The sequence below is a fragment of the Cadophora gregata genome (assembly GCF_030347475.1).
Source record: "Cadophora gregata isolate MNR1 chromosome Unknown scaffold_1, whole genome shotgun sequence".
Taxonomy (NCBI): Eukaryota; Fungi; Ascomycota; class Leotiomycetes; order Helotiales; family Ploettnerulaceae; genus Cadophora; species Cadophora gregata.
In genome coordinates, this window is record NW_026695924.1 from 727,648 (window position 1) to 745,688 (window position 18,041).

An 18,041-nucleotide genomic window follows, 5' to 3' on the forward strand; every position below is an offset into this window, starting at 1 on the left:
CGAAGACTGCCTGGTCTATTTCGTTTCTTTTTCCTGGTTCATTCTCGGGTCCGGTTCCCCCAAAGTCAATTCAGGGCTGGAACCCTTTCCAATGCAACAGTATCGAGTGACAACTGTTCACCTTTTCGGACCATGGCGAGGGCATGGGTCACAATGAGGCTGTCGATGAGAGCCTCGGTCACCTCGAAAGTCTTCACGCAAACCTATTCAGGAAGCACGCCAATCGAGAAAGTAGGGCGGTTCGTTGCCTCCGATTGCCTTGTCATTGGGCCATTTAAGAGGCTGGTACCGCTGTTGAGTCTTCGCATTCTGCCGTTCTTCTCGTGACTCACGCTTCTACTAGTGATTAAAAAGCCATCTGCATCATCACACTCATAACCTCCATACCTGGGTCTTCATGGGGCAGAGAAAGCAAGGTGGGTCACCTGACGGGCGTATGGGATGGCTGATCTAAGATTTCCATGTTTCCATTTCACCTCACCAGTTTCACCACTTATAGTCTAGGTAGATTACGCGGTTTAGACACCACACGTCGCTAAATTCACTGGCCAGTCCGGACACAACTAGGCAGAATTGCCTTCCATCTTGGGTCATATGCACCTTGTGCAGCAAGCACTTTGACTTTTCGGCTTCTCGGTCCTGTTTTGGCTCGGGATATCGAGGATTCAAAAACAGCCTCCCTCCTCCGCCCAGGCACGGGGTCAGTCAGACAAGACATCAGTCACGGTCCGCTGCCACGTTGAAGAGCTTGCCCCCACAGCAGGCAATAGGAGCAATACGAGTCACTCGATTACTATAATCAGCCCTCCAAGGAGACAACCACCACAGCCACGACCACATTCCGCTGTAACTGGGGGGCCAGCCGCTTCACCGCTTTCCAAGTGGTTGGAGGCCTGGTCAGAAAGCGGGGTGAAGAACACTGGGCTAATTGGCTCCTCGACTGCCATCTGGCGCTAGCTAGTAAGCGACCGACCAAGGTCCTTCCCGCAGCTCGCAGCCAGGTTCTCCAACTTCATTCATCCTCCAAATCGCCTCGCCTTCAATAAATCAACAACCTCGCGAACCACGCAAACTCCCCCCAAAACTCCCAAACACTTCACTAAAATCCCACAACCTTTTTCATGACTTTCTCCCCTCCCATCGTCGCACACTTTCGCAAATATATTCGTCAGCATGGCTGACTCCTGCATCGTCTGTCTCGAAGACTTGGACTCCGTTCCTGATCCAGCCGTTCACGATGATCGTCCACATGCGGGTGCAGTGGCGGCACAGGCCACTGATTTGGACCTGCCACAACCAAATCCCAGCACAACCATAAACAACTTGGCTATTGCTCTGATAAAACCGTGCGGTCATATTCTACACGACGAATGTTTGCGGGAATGGTCACAGCAGGCTAATAGTTGCCCCATTTGTCGCCAAGCATTCAATCTGGTCGAGGTCTTAGATAAGGTTGGAGGTATGTTACCCCTTGGACCCGAATATCTCCCCCACGCAATCGCACAACCTGCGAATAATTCCTCTTTCTGCGAGCGACTCCTCCAGTTCAAAATTATCCTTCAGTAATGAAGGGCTTACTTGTCAGGGCTGAGTCGCTCACTGCAGCTGGAAGTCAGCTAAAGGAGGGGCAGTGTCACATTCAGCTACAATTATTTCAAGTGCTAACTATTTTCGCCAGGTACTGTCATTTCGGAGTACGAGGTCGAGGACAAGAAACAAGTGGCCGAATTCGACCCGAGTGCTTGGATTGAGGATGAAGAGGAGGAAGAACCAGCACGCCCCTGCCCCATCTGCGGAGAGGCAGATCAAGAAGATGTATGTATAATTCCCCACAGATATATTGTCGCTGTATGGAGTGGTGACGTCGAACAAATCTTCGGTCGGCCTTGGTTTTGCGCAATTTCCATGGTCTATGAACAATTACTGACTATTATAATACAGGTCCTTTTACTCTGCGACGCATGCGATGCCCCGTACCATACACACTGCACTGGTCTCGATCGCGTTCCAAATGGCCACTGGTTTTGTATGGAATGCGAACATGAAGGTGCATATGAGAGAGCTGCGTCACCATCTGGAACGCCTCTGAGAGGAAGATTGGCACCTAGAACCTTAGCTACAGTTCGCAGAGCCCGCCACCGGACAAGGGCAGATCACTGGCAAGGTGCTTGGAGTATGTTGAGTAGGAGAATTCACGATGTCAGTGGATTGGACCTGGATTTCTCCGACGACGACCAAAACTTGTCCGATTACAGGGTATCCCAACATCGGACCGACGATGAGCAAAGACGGTTCAGTCAGTGGCAACGCCGGATCAATATTGCAACTCGACAAGGAGCCAGAGACGCTTTTCGCGCTGCTGTTCCTTCAAGTATCCGTCCAGAAACCCCCGTCGAGTCAATCGAGGAAACGAGGGCATGGAACGCGTTTGAAAAAGCCAAGGAAATGGATACAGCCAGTCCAAACCGTCGGAAGAGAAAGTCAAGGTCTGTTACAGCTTCACCATGTGAGGGCCCCTCAGTACCGGCAGAGCCAGAGCGCAAGCTCAAACGACCACGTACTCGCAGAGTTCTGGACAGGCCAGAATCGGCAGCCTCACCGTCGGTTGCGAGTTCAAGTCGTCCTATCAGCAGCAACCGCTCAGGGTCGCCAAGTACAAGACATCTGAACGATGCGAATGGACAGCCCTCATTTCTCTCGTCGCTCTTGAAAGAGGTGGAAATGCATCATGGTTCGGATGACGAGCGCTCTACCTACTCCTCGACTACTATCTCAGCCCCCAACAGAGTCACCAGCCCCATTGATTACTCCTCTCCAGCTGCTTCGCCCACTTCATCCTCACCATATCACACACCCCGAGCAATGTCTACTACTCCACCCCCACACTTCACCGATCGATCAAGATCTCCACTAACACTGACTTCTCATATCGAACCAATATTCCCTCCCGCCAATTATTCTCCAAATCGATCGTCCCCAGACAATAAAACAGAACATGATCATCAGTGCTCTTCGCCAACAACCGAAATCCGCCAACCACGTCCAAGACAAAGACCCGTAAAGTTACCTCGCTCTGAGGATAGCTCACCTGTTCGAGCCGCTATGTCCATCGAAGCCAAAGAAGACATCAATAAAATCGTCAAGTCCGCGCTTGCACCACATTGGAAAGCCGCTGCGCTGACAAAAGAACAATACGCCGACATTAATCGCGACATATCAAGAAAGTTATACGAGATCGCCGCCGAACAACGAATCAACGATGATTCTGGCCACGAGCTTGGAAAGATCGCTACAACAGAGGTAGCAAATGCTGTGAAATCACTAAAGGCTTAAACGACGACACGTACATTTCGACTAACATGGCGAACTGGCATTGCATTTCGGGAATTTCAAGGCGCAACTGAGAGATACCCGTTACAGGCATTGGGAGGGGGTGTTTGACTGGCGTATTTAGGGGATTGAGGGATAAATGTTATCAAACGACTGGATATGATTTGGCATTTCCAGGGCGTTTAACGGTGACTAGATGCATTCTCTGCGACAAATCTGCATGGATTGCATGATACTGTGTATAGATGAATGGATTCAATTACTACTTGTTCTAAACCTGCAGATATTTTAAAATGTCCCTGGATTCGCTATGTGTGATGCTGTTTTAGTGATATGCCATTTAAATCAACTTCGGGGTCTTTCTGCCAGGGAGAAATCCCCAAGCCACGACTGGCAAACGCGTAGGATTTAAGTACAATGATACTTCATTTGCTGGGATTACTGACAGAATATATCATACACGTAAAGGTAGTAATCCAATGCTCCCGAATTGCATCGTACAAGATCTCCATAGGTTGAGCTCCATGACTCCCGCTTTTCATACCACAATGGTTCTGTACCAGAGTGAGACTTGCCAGCTCGTGCGTCTATTCGGAGACTCGACGGTAGCATCAAGCAAGTAAGGGAGACACACAAGTTTGATGTGTTGGCATAAGTCTAAGAGCAGGTGGGCCAGCTATGGCAAATCGAGCTGGCTGGCGTACAAGGTGATTCTTCGCGGAGAGTCACAGCTTCACCACGATGAACCTCACAATATCACTCAACACTCAACTACACATACAGCTATCTCTCTCCCACTTTCTCAACACTCTCTTCTCCATTCCAAAGCCCAAGTCAAGAACAAGAAATGTAAACAGAAGCTATCTAACGATTCCCTTGGGACACAATCTTACAAGGATTGGGTTTAACCACGACAGTGGTTAGAAGGTTCCGTTAGCGAAAAAAGCCTGTGCATTGCTCTAGGCACCCGTAAATGGCCAAAACGTTCTGAGATGAATCGGGTTCTGGTGATAAGAATGGATGCCTTGATATTGGAAGAAGAGCTTTCTCGAGCTCTGTGAGATTTTTCTTATGTGGGAAGTTGAAGCTAGGCTGTTTTGGGGTTGGTGTGTCTAGCTTATGTAAGCAGAGTTCTGGAAATTTTGGAGCTTTCATGGGTTGATGCATTGAAGGTTTAGGAGACGAGTGTTGCCATTGAATTAGGATTGAAGAAGAGTGAAGACGTTGGAAAGGGATAGACGGATTCCTTTCGACTCGATACATATTCAAGATGACGGCAAGCAGTAGAGGAAGCAGAGCTGCTGCTTCAATTCTTCGTAAGTTCTATGTTAAGAGTTCCAATTGAGAAATACACAGCTGACAAGACAAACACCAGGCTCAACACGACGTTCCCATCCCCTCATCTGCTCCGACTGCATCTCACACATCCGCGCGCGAGCATCTCCGACATGCCTATCAGTTTCTCAAAGACCCTACGCGGTCGCAGCAACAGCTGTCAAAACCGCAGACTCAGCACCCAACTCCTCACTCCAACACCTTTCAAAACTCAAGCCCATATCCGCTACAGCACCAGAATATATCCCCAAAGCCGGCATCCTACTCTCACGCGCACCACTCCTGACAGCTCCGCAGTCATCGTTCGAGAAGGCCTTTTACTTCTACCAGAAACGGCTGAACGAGCGTCTGGCTATGCCGTACGCGAAGTACTTCTACTTCAAGAAAGACACGCCTGCGGATACAGATCGCAAGATCAAAGAGCGAGAGAGGAACTGGGCTGCTGCGCGGGAATTGGGCGGGTACAGAGCATTTGGCGAGGAGGCATGGAACGATGAGCTGTTGTCTGTGGAGACGGACGCGGCTGGGGATGCGGCCAAGGCGTTTGGCAAGATGGGCATCGCGGAGCCGAAGTACATCCTCGAGACGCTGGTGAAGGACGCGAAGATCTGGGCTGTGGAGGGGAAGGATGGGGCGGCGATGGAGGTTAAGGAGGGGGAGGAGGTGGAGTGGGAGGCGAAGGTTGAGAAGCCGTTGAGTAGGGTGACGGAGAGTGATAGGAAGAGGGATGAGAAGAAGCTGGATAGACAGTTGACCAGGACGCTGTACTTGCTTGTTAAGCCTGAGAAAGGGTCTTGGAGGTTTCCGCAGGGTGTGTTGGAGGGGAAGGAGAATCTGCATCAGGTATATCCCTTTCTAACATTTTTACTCTATGTTTTTCTAACAGTAAACAGGCGGCAGAACGTATCCTCGTCCAAACAGCAGGCGTCAACATGAACACCTGGATCATCGGTCACGTCCCCATCGGCCACCACGTCGTGCCCCCAACATACACCAAAACCACGCCCGAAAAGAACACCACCCCACAACTCGTCCGCCCCGGCGCAAAGACCTTTTTCATGAAGGGTCGTATCATGGCCGGACAGGCTGAACTAGTAGAGAATGCATTTGGCTTGACTGACTTCAAATGGCTGACGAAAGAGGAGGTGAAGAAGCATGTTTCGACTAGATATTGGAGCTATGTGCAGAATATGCTGGCTGATAGGTAGATGGGGCAGTTTCGAGGGAGGGAATGTATAAAACTGGATGGCATGCATGCATGAAGAGTTGTACTGTAGCATAGCATAGGTAGCGCGGGATATGTATGATCTGTAGAATGTAACAACTCCATTGGATGATAGGTGCGGGGCCGATTTCGCGGATGTTTGCGACTTTCGCTCTGGTGATGCAGCAGCACTCAAGTGAGTTATGCTAAGATCGACGACGGCCGAACATCTCCCCGTGGGCATGTTGGGTTACGCTTGCTCGATTGTACATATAGTCTCGTCTCTTTTCATCTCGATGGCGTAGATTGAAATGTGGTCTTTATTAGCGAGTGCAGCTACTACTCAAGATCCTTGAATGAGATATCAAGTTAGATTCTTCCAGTTTCCAAGCTTACATTTCAAGATTCAACATCACTTCTCGCTACTGCAAAATTCCATTTCACATCTCTTCATCTCTCATCTTACCACCATCCTCCAACCTCCCTTTAGGATGTCCGCCTCCACAACCACCTCTACCTCTCATCAAACCTCAACCCAAAACCCTCAAATCCTCATCCTCGGCGCCGGCATCACCGCTCTCAGCACAACCCTCGCTCTACTCACCAGCCCTTCAACCTCACATTTCACTATAACACTCATAGCAGCACATCTCCCTGGCGATTTATCACCAGAATACACATCACCCTGGGCAGGTGGCGACTGGCACTCTCATGTTTCGACATCGGATGAAGATGCCGATGTGAGGAAGTGGGATGGTAGGACGTATCAGGCGTGGATGGAGATGCTATCTAACTACTCGAGCGGTGACGCTTCAACTTCAGCTTCAGCTTCTCTGCAGCGGAAAGTAGGAGGGGATCAAACCCATAATTCTGAGATTAGCACAGGAAAGGGAGATCGCGAACAGACTGAACAGAAACTCGGACTCCACCCCACCACCCTCCGCTACTTCTGGGGCTCCCACAACTCACGAACCCACCCCTCCGGCTCAGGAATCTGGTTCTCATCCATGGTGCAGGATTTCCATATCTTGGATGCAGATCTCGAGCGCAGAGAAGGGAGACCTGTTCCTAGAGAGGCGGTGTTTGGGACGAGGTTTAGGACGGTGACGTTCGATCCGGTGGTGCATTTGGAGTACTTGCTGAGGAGGGTTAGGGCCTTGGGTGCGAGGGTGGTTAGGGGGGTGGTTGATACGGGGAGGGGATTGGAGGGTGTCGTTGAGAGCATGCGAAGATTGGTTAAGAGAGAGGACGGTGAGGGAGATATTGGAGAGGATAATGTCTTTGCAGTGGTTAATTGCGCAGGGCTCTCAGCGAGGCATTTTCTCCCCTCTCAAGAAGCGGAGAAACTGTTTCCCATTCGGGGCCAAACAGTCGTAGTAAAAGGACAAGCCAAAGAAGCATATACATACGTCTCTATCCCATCAGCGCCGGAGGATGAGTTGCTTTACGTTATTCCTCGACCTGGGGACATGACAGTCCTGGGTGGGTGTAAACAAGTTGGGAGTTGGGACAAGGAGGTTGATCTGGAGATGGGAGAGAGGATTATGGAGAGAGTTAAAAGAGGTGGATTAGCGGAGGAGTTGAGGATTGGAGAGGATGGAGGGTTTGAGGTGGTGAGGCAGCAGGTGGGCTTTAGGCCGGGTAGGAAGGGGGGACCGAGAGTGGAGGTTGAGAGGGAGAAGGTTGGTGGTGTTTGGGTGGTGCATAGTTATGGGCATGGGAGTGGAGGGTTTCAGGCGAGTGTTGGGTGTGCGGAGAGGATTGTTGAGTTGGTTGAGGGGTTGATGTGATGGAATTTGAGTGACAATAAGTGAGGTTGTGTGTTGTTTTGTGTACAACTTTCAATTTTATTACAAGCAACGGAATTGACAAGGACATTGGACGAAGTACTTGCCAATTGTCAGGGCAGCAAAGGTTGTCATGAATGACCTTGATATGATAGCTGTGTCCTGGTAGGGAGTGTCAATTTCTTCTTGATGTTTACTGTTTTTCTACGCGAAAATACTTCAGCACCTGGTAAAAAGAATTACCATCTGCCCAAAAACAACGAGAGCTCTGCTGATATTGGCATCCCAACCACCAAAATATATATTGCTGATCATAATGGCAAAAATTAAAAAATTTAAAAAAACATACAACAGCAGGTATTCGCTGGTGGTCACCCACCCAACTACTAATCTGCCGATCTGAGGCTTATGTATGGCAGAGCGGACGGGATGCCCAGTTTTCCTCAGTCTATGGTCGTATGTGACAGACACTGCTTTATTTAACTAGATATAGTATTCAAAATTTAACGTCTACTTTCCAACAACTTCCTTTGTGCCAATTCACCAATGCGGAAGATCTGAGCAAGTGCTGTCTGTCACTTTCAGATCCACTACCACTACCATCTTCCACTACAAGTACTCGTATATCTCGTCAAACAGAGTCCTTGTTATCTACAACTTTACTTGCATTTTCAACGCCAAAACGAGCGAAAAATCGATCGCATGTCCCCTCGTGATCAGCACAAGTGGAGTCTCGTCAGTGCAGAGCCTAAGGATGAGTCCTCTTTGAGGTTAACTGGGGGATACTTTGAGATGCGAGGGCTTGAGAGTCAATATGTACCCAGCCCTCAACCCTTGTCGGGACTTTTTGAGTGACACATATTCAAAGTTAAAGTTAATAATGCTCACTATTACTTGAGGAATGATGACCCTGGTTGAGGTCGGTCTAAATCTATACTTACAATTGTGCCAGCTTCTCAAATGAAACTCTGCAACATCATCACCGCTTGAAGCAGTATTGACGATATCCCTTGCTAGCTGACGAGTACGCTTACTCTATGGCTATCACTTTGCATGGTATGCCGTCGTCCTGACAAGCGTTCCATACTTTCGGTCGCTCTAAGTTTGCCCTGTGAGATCAGGGTTTCCCGCCGTGAGAACTTAGATTCTACCGTCATATTCACTTCTTTTGTCAAACATGATAAAACTCGATTATCATGCCTTCACCAATTTCATGCCAGTACACAAGACTACAAGGGTTAGTATTGGATTGCAACAATCAGCAGCCCGGTTACTGCTTGATGTTTTCCCCTCACAGTTGGCTCCGGGATTCACTTCCAGCGCACACGTTCGTACCATATAATGATCTCTCCTGGGAGGTTGCTTGCTACGCTCATAATAAGACATGGCTGTCAATATATATCGGAGTTTCGTCTCCTGGACCGATAAGTGGCGCTAATGAAAGCTCCTACTGTTTCTCCGCAACCTACCATTCATTTGCAACCAGACTTGCTCAATTATCTAAGTATTTGATGAACTTCGGGCACATGTCAATGTATCATGCTTCTTCTGAGACATAAAGGAAGGGCTATCACGGTCAATTTCTACAGTAAGGACTCACAAGCCAGTTGACCAGTATATCCTAGAACTCGTCAGGATCGCTGCATAGAGCACCTGGAGATTTGTTTAGTCTTCTCGCCAAGTAAATATTGACATTGGGCCAGATATCATTTGAGACCATTCCGCTCCATTTCAATTTCTCAAATTCCTTCAACGTTGTCAATTGCATTTCTGCTGCCACTTTCTCTGAGAGTCAGGAAACGACTCCAACCGAAGGCTGTAGGGTGAACCTACCCCTGTCATTTTATCGTATGATGTTCACGAAGCGCGCACATCAAGGTGAAGTTCTCATCACATCCAGTCAAGCATGCTTTGACCCACTCAACGCTTCGGGGACTTTCTCTACAGCAAGTATGGAGCTGACGAAGCCTGATCTCGCAGCGCTTTTATGTGTCAAGAAATCGTAATTTACTTGCATATTCTAATCCTAAGCTTCTTTCACTACGTCAATATCGTATTCACTTCAATATTGCTTTTATTCGGCAACAATCAATTGAGTCACTGGCAAGGTCTCACTCTCACTTCCACTACTAATCCAGGGGGTTAGCCGAGCCCGCCAACCACACAGCCAAGTACCTACGCCGCTCCCATGCAGGAACGAAATGAAGCTTATAATTCCATAGTCATGTGGGCATGCATTTTCCAGGCACCATTCTCTCCCATTTATGTTCCGAAAATCCGGACTTTCCCAAAAGTTTTGGTCCCGGTTGGAAGTTCAAACTCCAACACACTTTTCTCTCGCTAAATTTTCACGATGTTTGGAGTGCCTCAGACATGGCGTTTCCTTCTGGTGGCAGCTGTAGCGGGGGTTGCAAAAGCGCATACGGTGATCACGTACCCAGGATGGAGAGGAGATAATCTTCAAACGAACGATGAGTTTCCGTTTGGGATGCAGTGGAGTTATCCTTGTAAGTGTGCATTTCTGCATTTCCATCTGTTCAGGTTTGCAAAAGAGAAGTTCAATATTTTGAATCTGAGTTTCCCACTCAAGGCTAAGCTTTCCAGGCGGTGGCATCCCACCAACAGACAACCGTACGAACTGGCCCATAACAGGCGGCGCAATTGCAATCCAGCCAGGATGGTTTCGAGGCCACAAGAATTCCTTGATATATATCAATCTTGGACTTGGAACTGATGGCCCAGGCGGCGGACCACCAAACATGTCATTCCCCATGACTCCAGTCTTCCAAATCCGAGGACCGTCGGATAATCCGTACCCCGGGACATTCTGCTTGCCACAAGTCCCACTACCTGAGAATGTGAGTGTGAAGGTTGGAGATCTTGCGACAATCCAAGTCATTGAGACGTTGAAACATGGTGGTGCTTTGTACAATGTACGTGTCTCTGACTCATTCACTGGTTTCCAATATGCTAACAGCCAAGACAGTGCGTCGACATCATATTCTCCGAACTGGAGGATGTTGCCGAAGTCACCGCATCGAACTGCTTCAACAGCACCGATATCGATTTCAGCTACGTCTACTCGGTGCCTACACAACTGTGCGGCCCAGACACAAACTTGATTGATCGCCCAACTGCGGATCCTGCATCCGCGACGAATTCTCGTGCGCAGCTGTTCGCGTCTTCGACCCCGACCGGGACCGCAACATGTCCGCCTTGCCCTACTCAGACCCAGTGTCCAAGCACGAATGGGATGGGGAACTCGCTGTCGGGTAGGGCGGAGGGAATGGGAGTTGGGTTCCCGTTGGGTGTTTTGGCATTGGGTGCCCTGGGCTTGTAGATCCGCTGTTTCCTGGGAAAGTGGACATAGAGCAGTACTGTGATTATGTTATTCTTCTTTTGGTACTGTTGTCGTTCTTACTCTTGTTCTCGCCAAATTCTGGCGCTGTGCGCTGTGCGCTGCGCTTGGTCAAGTCCACTTGATTGTCGAGAGTGGTTATGTTTGAGCATTGGAGTTCTCAATATCTCAATGGCGCAGCTTTCGAAAACGACTTGAGAATACAAAGACACTCTCCTAGGGTGCTAGGGATCATCTAGGGCTGATTAAGCTTTGAATGCAGTCTCTTACGAGGGTTAGCGGTACATTTCGTGTTTTGATATGAAGCTTTTGTTCTGTCATCCGACATGATTATAGTAGGTCAGTAATCGGCGGAAGAGAAGGGGATATATCAAACATCTATTTATCTTTGCTCTACGCTAAACAGTATTAACTGTGATATGCACATGCAATAGTTTCATCATTCCATCCACCTAACATTCCATCCATCCAGGCTAGAATATCAACCAATGGAAGCCAGACCAGAACCCGCGCCATTTGACCATAACTGCAATCCCATGCATCCCATCATCCATTTTCTTTTTTCGGACCAAGACAATGTAGCGCCTACCTATCCATACTCCATGCTGAATGAGCCGGCCCAGTCTGAATGTTCTAAATAAACTCCTCCCAATGGTATAAAAAAACATAAATGTTCAATCTAGAAATTGTAGCGTGTGCCTTGACGACCTGTGCCCTTTTCCTTCTTGGTCTTGGCCTCACTCCTGGTCTGGCGCTCTTCCTCCACGACGGGTGGAGGTGGTGCGGCTTTCTTCGCAGGCTTCCGGGCGCGAGGCTGCTCAGAGTGCAGGTGGCCCAGCGAGCTGATTGCAGTTCCGTTGTGCCAGGTCAAGCACCTGTGAGCAGTGTGGTCGACTTGCTGATCCTTCTTGCGCGTTGACATGCGCTTGGGTCCCGTATCGACGGCTTTCTCCTCGGATGGGCTTAGATATTCCTTTCGCTTGACCATATGCTCGACGATCCTATCCCGATAATTCTTGATCTCCTTGCTGAATTTCATCTCATTCTTTCCACGAACGTCTAACCATTTGATCAATGCATCGATTTCCTCGGGTTCGTCATAATAGCCCCATTGGTGAGCATTGTAGACAGTGCTTGAGCCATCCTCGAGCTTCTTTCGCTCCGGAACCGTCATGTTGAACTTCGCTTTGTACTCATTTTGCCACTCTGGGATCATATCGATGAATCCCTCTCTTTCAATATCATCTGGGCCTTGAACCCAGAGACGGCCATTGGCATATTCAGCATCGGCAGTTGAGCTGTCTGGCATACCCATGTACGGCATACCGTTTCGCTCAAACCAGTAGTAACGATTCCAGAATCTGTCCTTGCCAAGAACAAGTGTTCTCGGGCAATTGTTCTCCCGAAGATCGTTATCCAGAATGGCAATTTCTTCTTCTTGTTCCTTGATCAGATCCTCTTTCTTTTGGATATCTTTCAAGAGCTTCGTGAACTGTTTCGATTGTTTCGGAATCTTGGCCTCAGCCTCGGCCTTCTCTTTCTTTTCTTGCTCAGCTTCCCGCTTGCGTTTTCTGTCCGCCGCTCGGTCGAGACCACGACGTAGAGAGCGGCCGGATTTAGGATCATCATCAGTATCCATGACATCCTCATCAACCGAGTCCTGAACCTCTTCAACGGGTGCAGCATCCTGCATGCTGACATCACCGTTGACCTGAGCATTCTCTGGAACCGGGGATGGCGGCATGTTAGCTGGAAGAAGAATCTTTCGTTCCTCGTTGAGCAACCGAAGCTCCTCAACCCTATTCAACGTTAGACAGCTCGAGATCTTTGTTATCACGTGACGACTTACAATTCCTTCTTCCTTCTCTGGTGATTGATCTTCTCCTTACGATAGCCAGTCATCTCCTCAGCACACTCTTCCATGTATGCTCGAATGGCCTTTGTTTCCGCAGTAAGCATGCAAACAATCTGGAGAGCCTGGATTCGAAGGTTGACGTCGAGTTTGGCGTACTGTAGCCGTGTCGTTTCTGGTGTGGGGTCCATGTTGAGGGGCGCAAGTTCCTTCAACAGTGTCTCGCAAGTCTCAAAGTGGCGCGGGCTCTTCGAAAGTTGATGCAAGAGGCCTACCATAATAAATTGCCATCCACCGTTCTTAAAGTCACGCTTTCTGAGACGATCCATCCAGCCAACCTCTAGCTGCATCTCAGCGGCTCGGTGGGTGAACTTTGGCTCAGGACTCGGTTCCTTCACTGGTTCTGGCTCTGCTTTTAATGCCTCCGCCTCTGCCTTTGCCAAACTGCTCCTGGTAGCTCGGCCTCTGGGCTTTGGCTCTGGTTCTGGGGTTGGAGTCGGGGGTGCACTGGCTTCCTCATCGGATTCCTCATCTTCACTATCTTCATCCATATCCGGAAGCTGTACATGAACTTTTCCGCCGTCGGCTTCTGAACTGACAAGAATTTTCAAAGCTGCACAGTGAACCTCTACGAACAACTCGCAGTCAACATCCTCGGAAGTAAATTGCATGGCCTCGACGAAATCATCGAAAGTAAAAGAATCCAGCTTGAAGACTTCACAGTAGACGTTCAAAGTATCCCAAGTCTCAAGTAGTGGTCCCACCGACTTCATGAGAATACCGTTTCCTTCGCCCTTGGTCGTTCCATCATCCAGAGGAGTATCTTGAGAGAAATACTTGAGTGCCGGCTTGATGGGAGGATTGTGTCGGAGGATGACTTGCAAATCCTCAATTGGGTATTTGATTGGTGGTGGTGGCGGAGGAGCAGGTGGTAATGACGCAAGTTGTTGAAATGTGAATGCCTGATTGTGGAATTGGTGTTGATGAGGACCCGGATGTGGTGGGCCGACAGCTTGGAATGTGTGAGATACGTAGGGAGGTTGAGGATGATAATATGGGGGAGGAATCTGAGGATTTGGAATTGGAGCATAATTCAAGAACGTTTGCTGCTTACTCTTAGCCAACGCCTGACCTTGCTGCTGCTTGCTCTTATGGCTTTTTGGGGCAGGTTTCAGCTGTGGAAGTCGAGGTCCGTTTCCTTGGAAGCTTCCAACCATACCCTCGTAATCTGGAGCATGTTTTTGTTGGGCTTGCTTTTGCTTTCGTTCGGCAGCTTTGCTCTCATAACGCAGATGTGGTGGGACCCGTGTGTCGATATGGTAGACTGCTGCAACCTCGGGCTTGACCAACCAAGGCGCGCCAGTCCAGGCTTCTCGAGTGACTGTTTTCTTAATGAAAGATCGCAAAACTTGCTTGGTGAAGATCTTGCGATCTCGAGTAATATGGGCATCGTCCACCACAGCCTCCTCCGTCGGCCGATTATCAAGACTAACAAAATATCTGGAGAATGGCGGATTTACAGTGCCATCCGGGAGTTGTTTCGGGCCAAAGCGTGTCTTGTCTCTGACAATTCCTGTGAGTCGTTCGCCCGTCACCACATGTACAGTCACAGCCTCGCCAGGGTAGTAATCGGAGCGAAACTCGTCGAAAATGAGGTCGACAAGAGTATCGATTCGAGAAATGGTTTGGAATTGAACTCGTCGTAGAATTGGGTCCTTGAGGGCCTCTGGGAAAGCCTCTTCGACTTCCTGTGCACCTGCGAGCTGGACGACGTTAGTTGCGCCTGGCAGCAAAAGCTCCAAATTTTCCTTACTTCACTCTTCAACGCCTCGAAAAAGTTCAGCCCAGAGTGACCGGTAATCTGACATATAAATCGACGCTGGATTTTGTCAGAGACTGTCTGCGACGCGTCCAAGATGCATTTTGACTAACCTGTTTGTAAAAGTCGATTCTAGGGGCAACATCAGTAAAGCAGGTACTAAGAGCAAGCTTGATACACACCTTGCCAGATATTGCTCATAATCCGTAAAAATCTCTCTTGTTTCCTTAATCATCCACACCTGTATCCTCTATCAGCTCTTGCGCCGGCTCCGTATCAAGTATCCGTACCTCGGCATCATCACTCTCAACCACCGGCGGGGGCATATATTGAACGGGTTTCCGCTTGAAGAGAACCTGTATGTGTTATTACATACCCTTGAGAAAGCCGGAAGGGAGAGTTTGTACCATTCTTTCGGCTTGTTGCGTTCGAAGAACGCTGACCGGGTGGGGGAACCTGGGGTAAAGTGGAATGTCAGACTCGAGGTACCCTTCTGCAGCACTTATATGTAGCTCTGTAAAGCTTTATATCCGTGGGGGAGATGGTTGAAGTGAATGGTGGATTGATTCGAGAGTAAGAGCGAGTCGCAAGGGAGTGCCCAGGCTCGATTGCGTAGTACTCGTGGTCGTAGGTTGTATATCAAGCTGGCACTTACAGATGGAAGCTCTCGACGCGTCTGTTGTCTTCGAAGCGACTTATGCGAGGCGCATTCGGTTCCTGGGCTCGGATGGTGGGATTGATGCTGGTTGCTGGTGGCTGTTCACGACGCGTTGGGTAGTGGGCTGGAGAAAGAAGAGGAAGAGTTTTGGACATTGGCCATCGGGAAGGAGATGGATGCGCGCTAGCAGGGTAGGACCGCAAGTGCGGGAGTGGACAAGCTGCGTTTAGCGAGCAGGACAACTCCCCCATTATTTCTTACCTCGCCCGATAGTCACAACCACGGATGATTCAGAGAAACATTTTCTTGCACTCGACATGGGCTGGATCAGCACTCTCGATTGAGTACTCATTTATATACTTTTGATTATCTGCACTGAATGCTACGAACTTCTGAAAAAATAAACAACGGGGAGCCGCATTTTTGGATATCAGCCTCGACATTGTACTCAGGGGTACTTTCCAATTATACAAAGTTGATAGTGACTATGACGCTATTCAATTATTTTAAAATCCTCGGAAGCATCGAACAATACGACTTAAGTGAGTATAAAGTAAAGTCGTCGTGGCTCTGAAGCACTCCATGGCACTCTAGACGGGTTGGGGGTCTTTCGCATCTGTAAATAACAATTCGGGGGCTCTCGCCTAGGCCATAAAAGTATGCCGGAGACAGAGCGCAATCCATCCTCATATCATCCTGTCCTGTCTGGATAGATAGAACTGGATTTTCACGGATATGTCGACACCTGGAGCCTTCAGGCTGACCATGGTTGACTCCGGTCGAAGAGCACCCGCTGGCAGTTCGCTTGTACAAATCGGGTAAAGCGCACAATGTGACGCGAACCATACCATGCACCATCCTCGCTCCACAGATTTCCTTGCCTCACTCACCGACTCTTCCAAAAGCCCATGGAACACAGCTTTCTGGACAGTAATAATAACTCGCTCATAGCAGTACGTAGTCAGTTAATACAGCACTATAGTTCAATTATCTCAATGGCTCGCTTATTACGATTCAGGGGCTGCGCCAAGGTTGACCACCTACCATGATTAAGCTTCATGACCTCCCGCGATTCCGAGCACAATCCCCCTGGTTATAAGCAGCCCACATCTCCATCCACAGTTATTACCCCAAGTCAGAAGCTGTGACTAGCTGGAGATTGGATATAGTTTAGGGGATATCTTAGTTGATACTCTATTTGTTTACTTTCGGTTCAGTTCGTATCGCTTAAGCTCGCCCTTCCACATCGACTGGATTTATCGCCGATTTTCATCGGATTCGTCGTATTCCAAACTTGGATCATTGTTTGGCACTGCTTTTTTGGATCCACAAGCACCATCAGAGTAATTTGGAGGTGACGGAATGTCCATGTCTGTTAAGTCCTGTACTCGACAGTGGACTGTGAATGTTAGACCCTCGTCGAAACTAGCCCTTCGGTCCAGTACGCACAGTTTTTCCCCGCGTGCTTCTATATGGTGTCACATAGCGAACCATTTGCTCCAAAAGTATACGGTGAAAGATAAATCATGTCCCTCATCTGTATCAATGACCGCCCAGCTATGCCTAGTCTGGAGGCAGAGGCAGCTCTTCTCGATTTTGGTGTGCCGTCCAAATCTTTCCCGAACAAGTACAGTAACAACACATCACATATATGATATCGCTACATTGGAAAATTAGTTGGGAGTCATCATCATAATCCACTAGGAATTTTTAGAGGGTGGCTGGGTTATTCGCATGGTGACTCCTGCGCGCACGGGAAACATCGATTGATGTCGCACAATCTTTAACTGTCAACCGCTTGGAACACAATCAAATATTTGCGGCTATAAAGTTTCTTGCTTTGGACGAGGCATACTGGAATCGCAAGTTTTCGGTGATTCATGAATCATTCCCATCGCAATTCTCAATACATTGCGCGGCGTCTGGCTGATCCTTTTTGTGCCGGGCCATTTCCATCCCAGGCATGACTTGGTGATTGTTTACCTTGTGGCTTGAAAAAGTCATGCAGTATAGTGCAAAGAGATTCTGTAGTTCCTGGCTTCAAAATGCTGGGAACGATGCCAGCCCAGAAGTGGCACCCATGGACGTACTGAATACGAGTAAAGCTTCTCAAATGCGGTCGAAACGCTGCAGTAGCAGCGCAGCTTTTGCTTCACGACCACCAGTCTTAAGGCAAAAGTTTCTGGGCGATATATAATTGTAATGTGTTTTTCTTGTATCGAAAATATCAAACTGGTCCGAAGCGTCAACGAATTTTTCGTGTCTGTGAGCCCTGGACAGCTGATGTCAAGTATGATGAGCCAGCGCTCGAAAGGCAGAAATTCCGAACCCACCTATAAGTACTTCACTGGGATAAGAAACGTGGATAGCACAGACCAGGATCTGTTTCTCCGAAAGAAAAAAAAAAAGCTTGTAGACTGCAGCCGGACGCTAGTAACAGAAATAATTCCAAAGGCAGAGGTCAAACAAATACTGCTGTTCAGCAGGACAGGGCAAATGAACGCCAGCCGCACAGCAACCGGAAGACGCTTCATCCAGCTCAGCCTGATCCTTCTTGTCCTCGGGCTGGAACATTCCGTTCGCCCTGCGGAAAAACAAGGGAGTACAAGCCTCATCCCGGTGGAACCTAATCTATGTCACGTGATACAAAATCCATGTTCCCCGTTAACTCATTGACCCGCGCAAAAAGACTGCAACG

The 18,041-nt window shown here is 48.7% G+C and overlaps 5 protein-coding genes across 6 annotated transcripts; 4 read left to right on the forward strand and 1 right to left on the reverse strand.

Annotated features, from left to right (window-relative positions):
- Positions 1–1,061: 1,061 nt before the first annotated feature.
- Positions 1,062–3,607, forward strand: ONS95_000229 (uncharacterized protein). Of its 2 annotated transcripts, none has more exons than XM_058493376.1 (2): positions 1,062–1,815; positions 1,942–3,607. In XM_058493376.1, exon 2 carries the CDS (start codon positions 2,029–2,031, stop codon positions 3,331–3,333), a length of 1,305 nt encoding a protein of 434 aa, XP_058363576.1. In that variant the 5' UTR covers positions 1,062–1,815; positions 1,942–2,028; the 3' UTR covers positions 3,334–3,607. The 2 variants fall into 2 exon arrangements, with proteins under 2 accessions (XP_058363576.1, XP_058363575.1); XM_058493375.1 differs by having other exon boundaries at positions 1,062–1,459; positions 1,679–3,607.
- Positions 3,608–4,600: 993 nt separating this feature from the next.
- On the forward strand, positions 4,601–5,873 carry MRPL17 (54S ribosomal protein L17 mitochondrial; the record flags this gene model as incomplete). Its single annotated transcript, XM_058493377.1, has 3 exons — positions 4,601–4,646; positions 4,706–5,508; positions 5,559–5,873. 3 exons carry the CDS (start codon positions 4,601–4,603, stop codon positions 5,871–5,873), a joined length of 1,164 nt encoding a protein of 387 aa, XP_058363577.1.
- A 120-nt stretch (positions 5,874–5,993) lies between these two features.
- On the forward strand, positions 5,994–8,105 carry ONS95_000231 (uncharacterized protein). The gene has a single exon (XM_058493378.1). The coding sequence runs from the start codon at positions 6,226–6,228 to the stop codon at positions 7,657–7,659; it is 1,434 nt and encodes a 477-aa protein (XP_058363578.1). The 5' UTR covers positions 5,994–6,225; the 3' UTR covers positions 7,660–8,105.
- Positions 8,106–9,197: 1,092 nt separating this feature from the next.
- Positions 9,198–11,369, forward strand: ONS95_000232 (uncharacterized protein). The gene is made up of 4 exons (XM_058493379.1): positions 9,198–9,827; positions 9,879–10,163; positions 10,261–10,589; positions 10,643–11,369. Exons 2-4 carry the CDS (start codon positions 10,010–10,012, stop codon positions 10,994–10,996), a joined length of 837 nt encoding a protein of 278 aa, XP_058363579.1. The 5' UTR covers positions 9,198–9,827; positions 9,879–10,009; the 3' UTR covers positions 10,997–11,369.
- On the reverse strand, positions 9,198–15,457 carry ONS95_000233 (uncharacterized protein). Its single transcript, XM_058493380.1, has 8 exons — positions 15,093–15,457; positions 14,976–15,041; positions 14,868–14,926; positions 14,799–14,817; positions 14,680–14,745; positions 12,864–14,629; positions 9,490–12,813; positions 9,198–9,435 (listed from the first exon to the last, which is right to left on the reverse strand). The coding sequence occupies exons 1-7, from the start codon at positions 15,093–15,095 to the stop codon at positions 11,694–11,696; spliced, it is 3,099 nt and encodes a 1,032-aa protein (XP_058363580.1). The 5' UTR covers positions 15,096–15,457; the 3' UTR covers positions 9,198–9,435; positions 9,490–11,693.
- Positions 15,458–18,041: the final 2,584 nt, after the last annotated feature.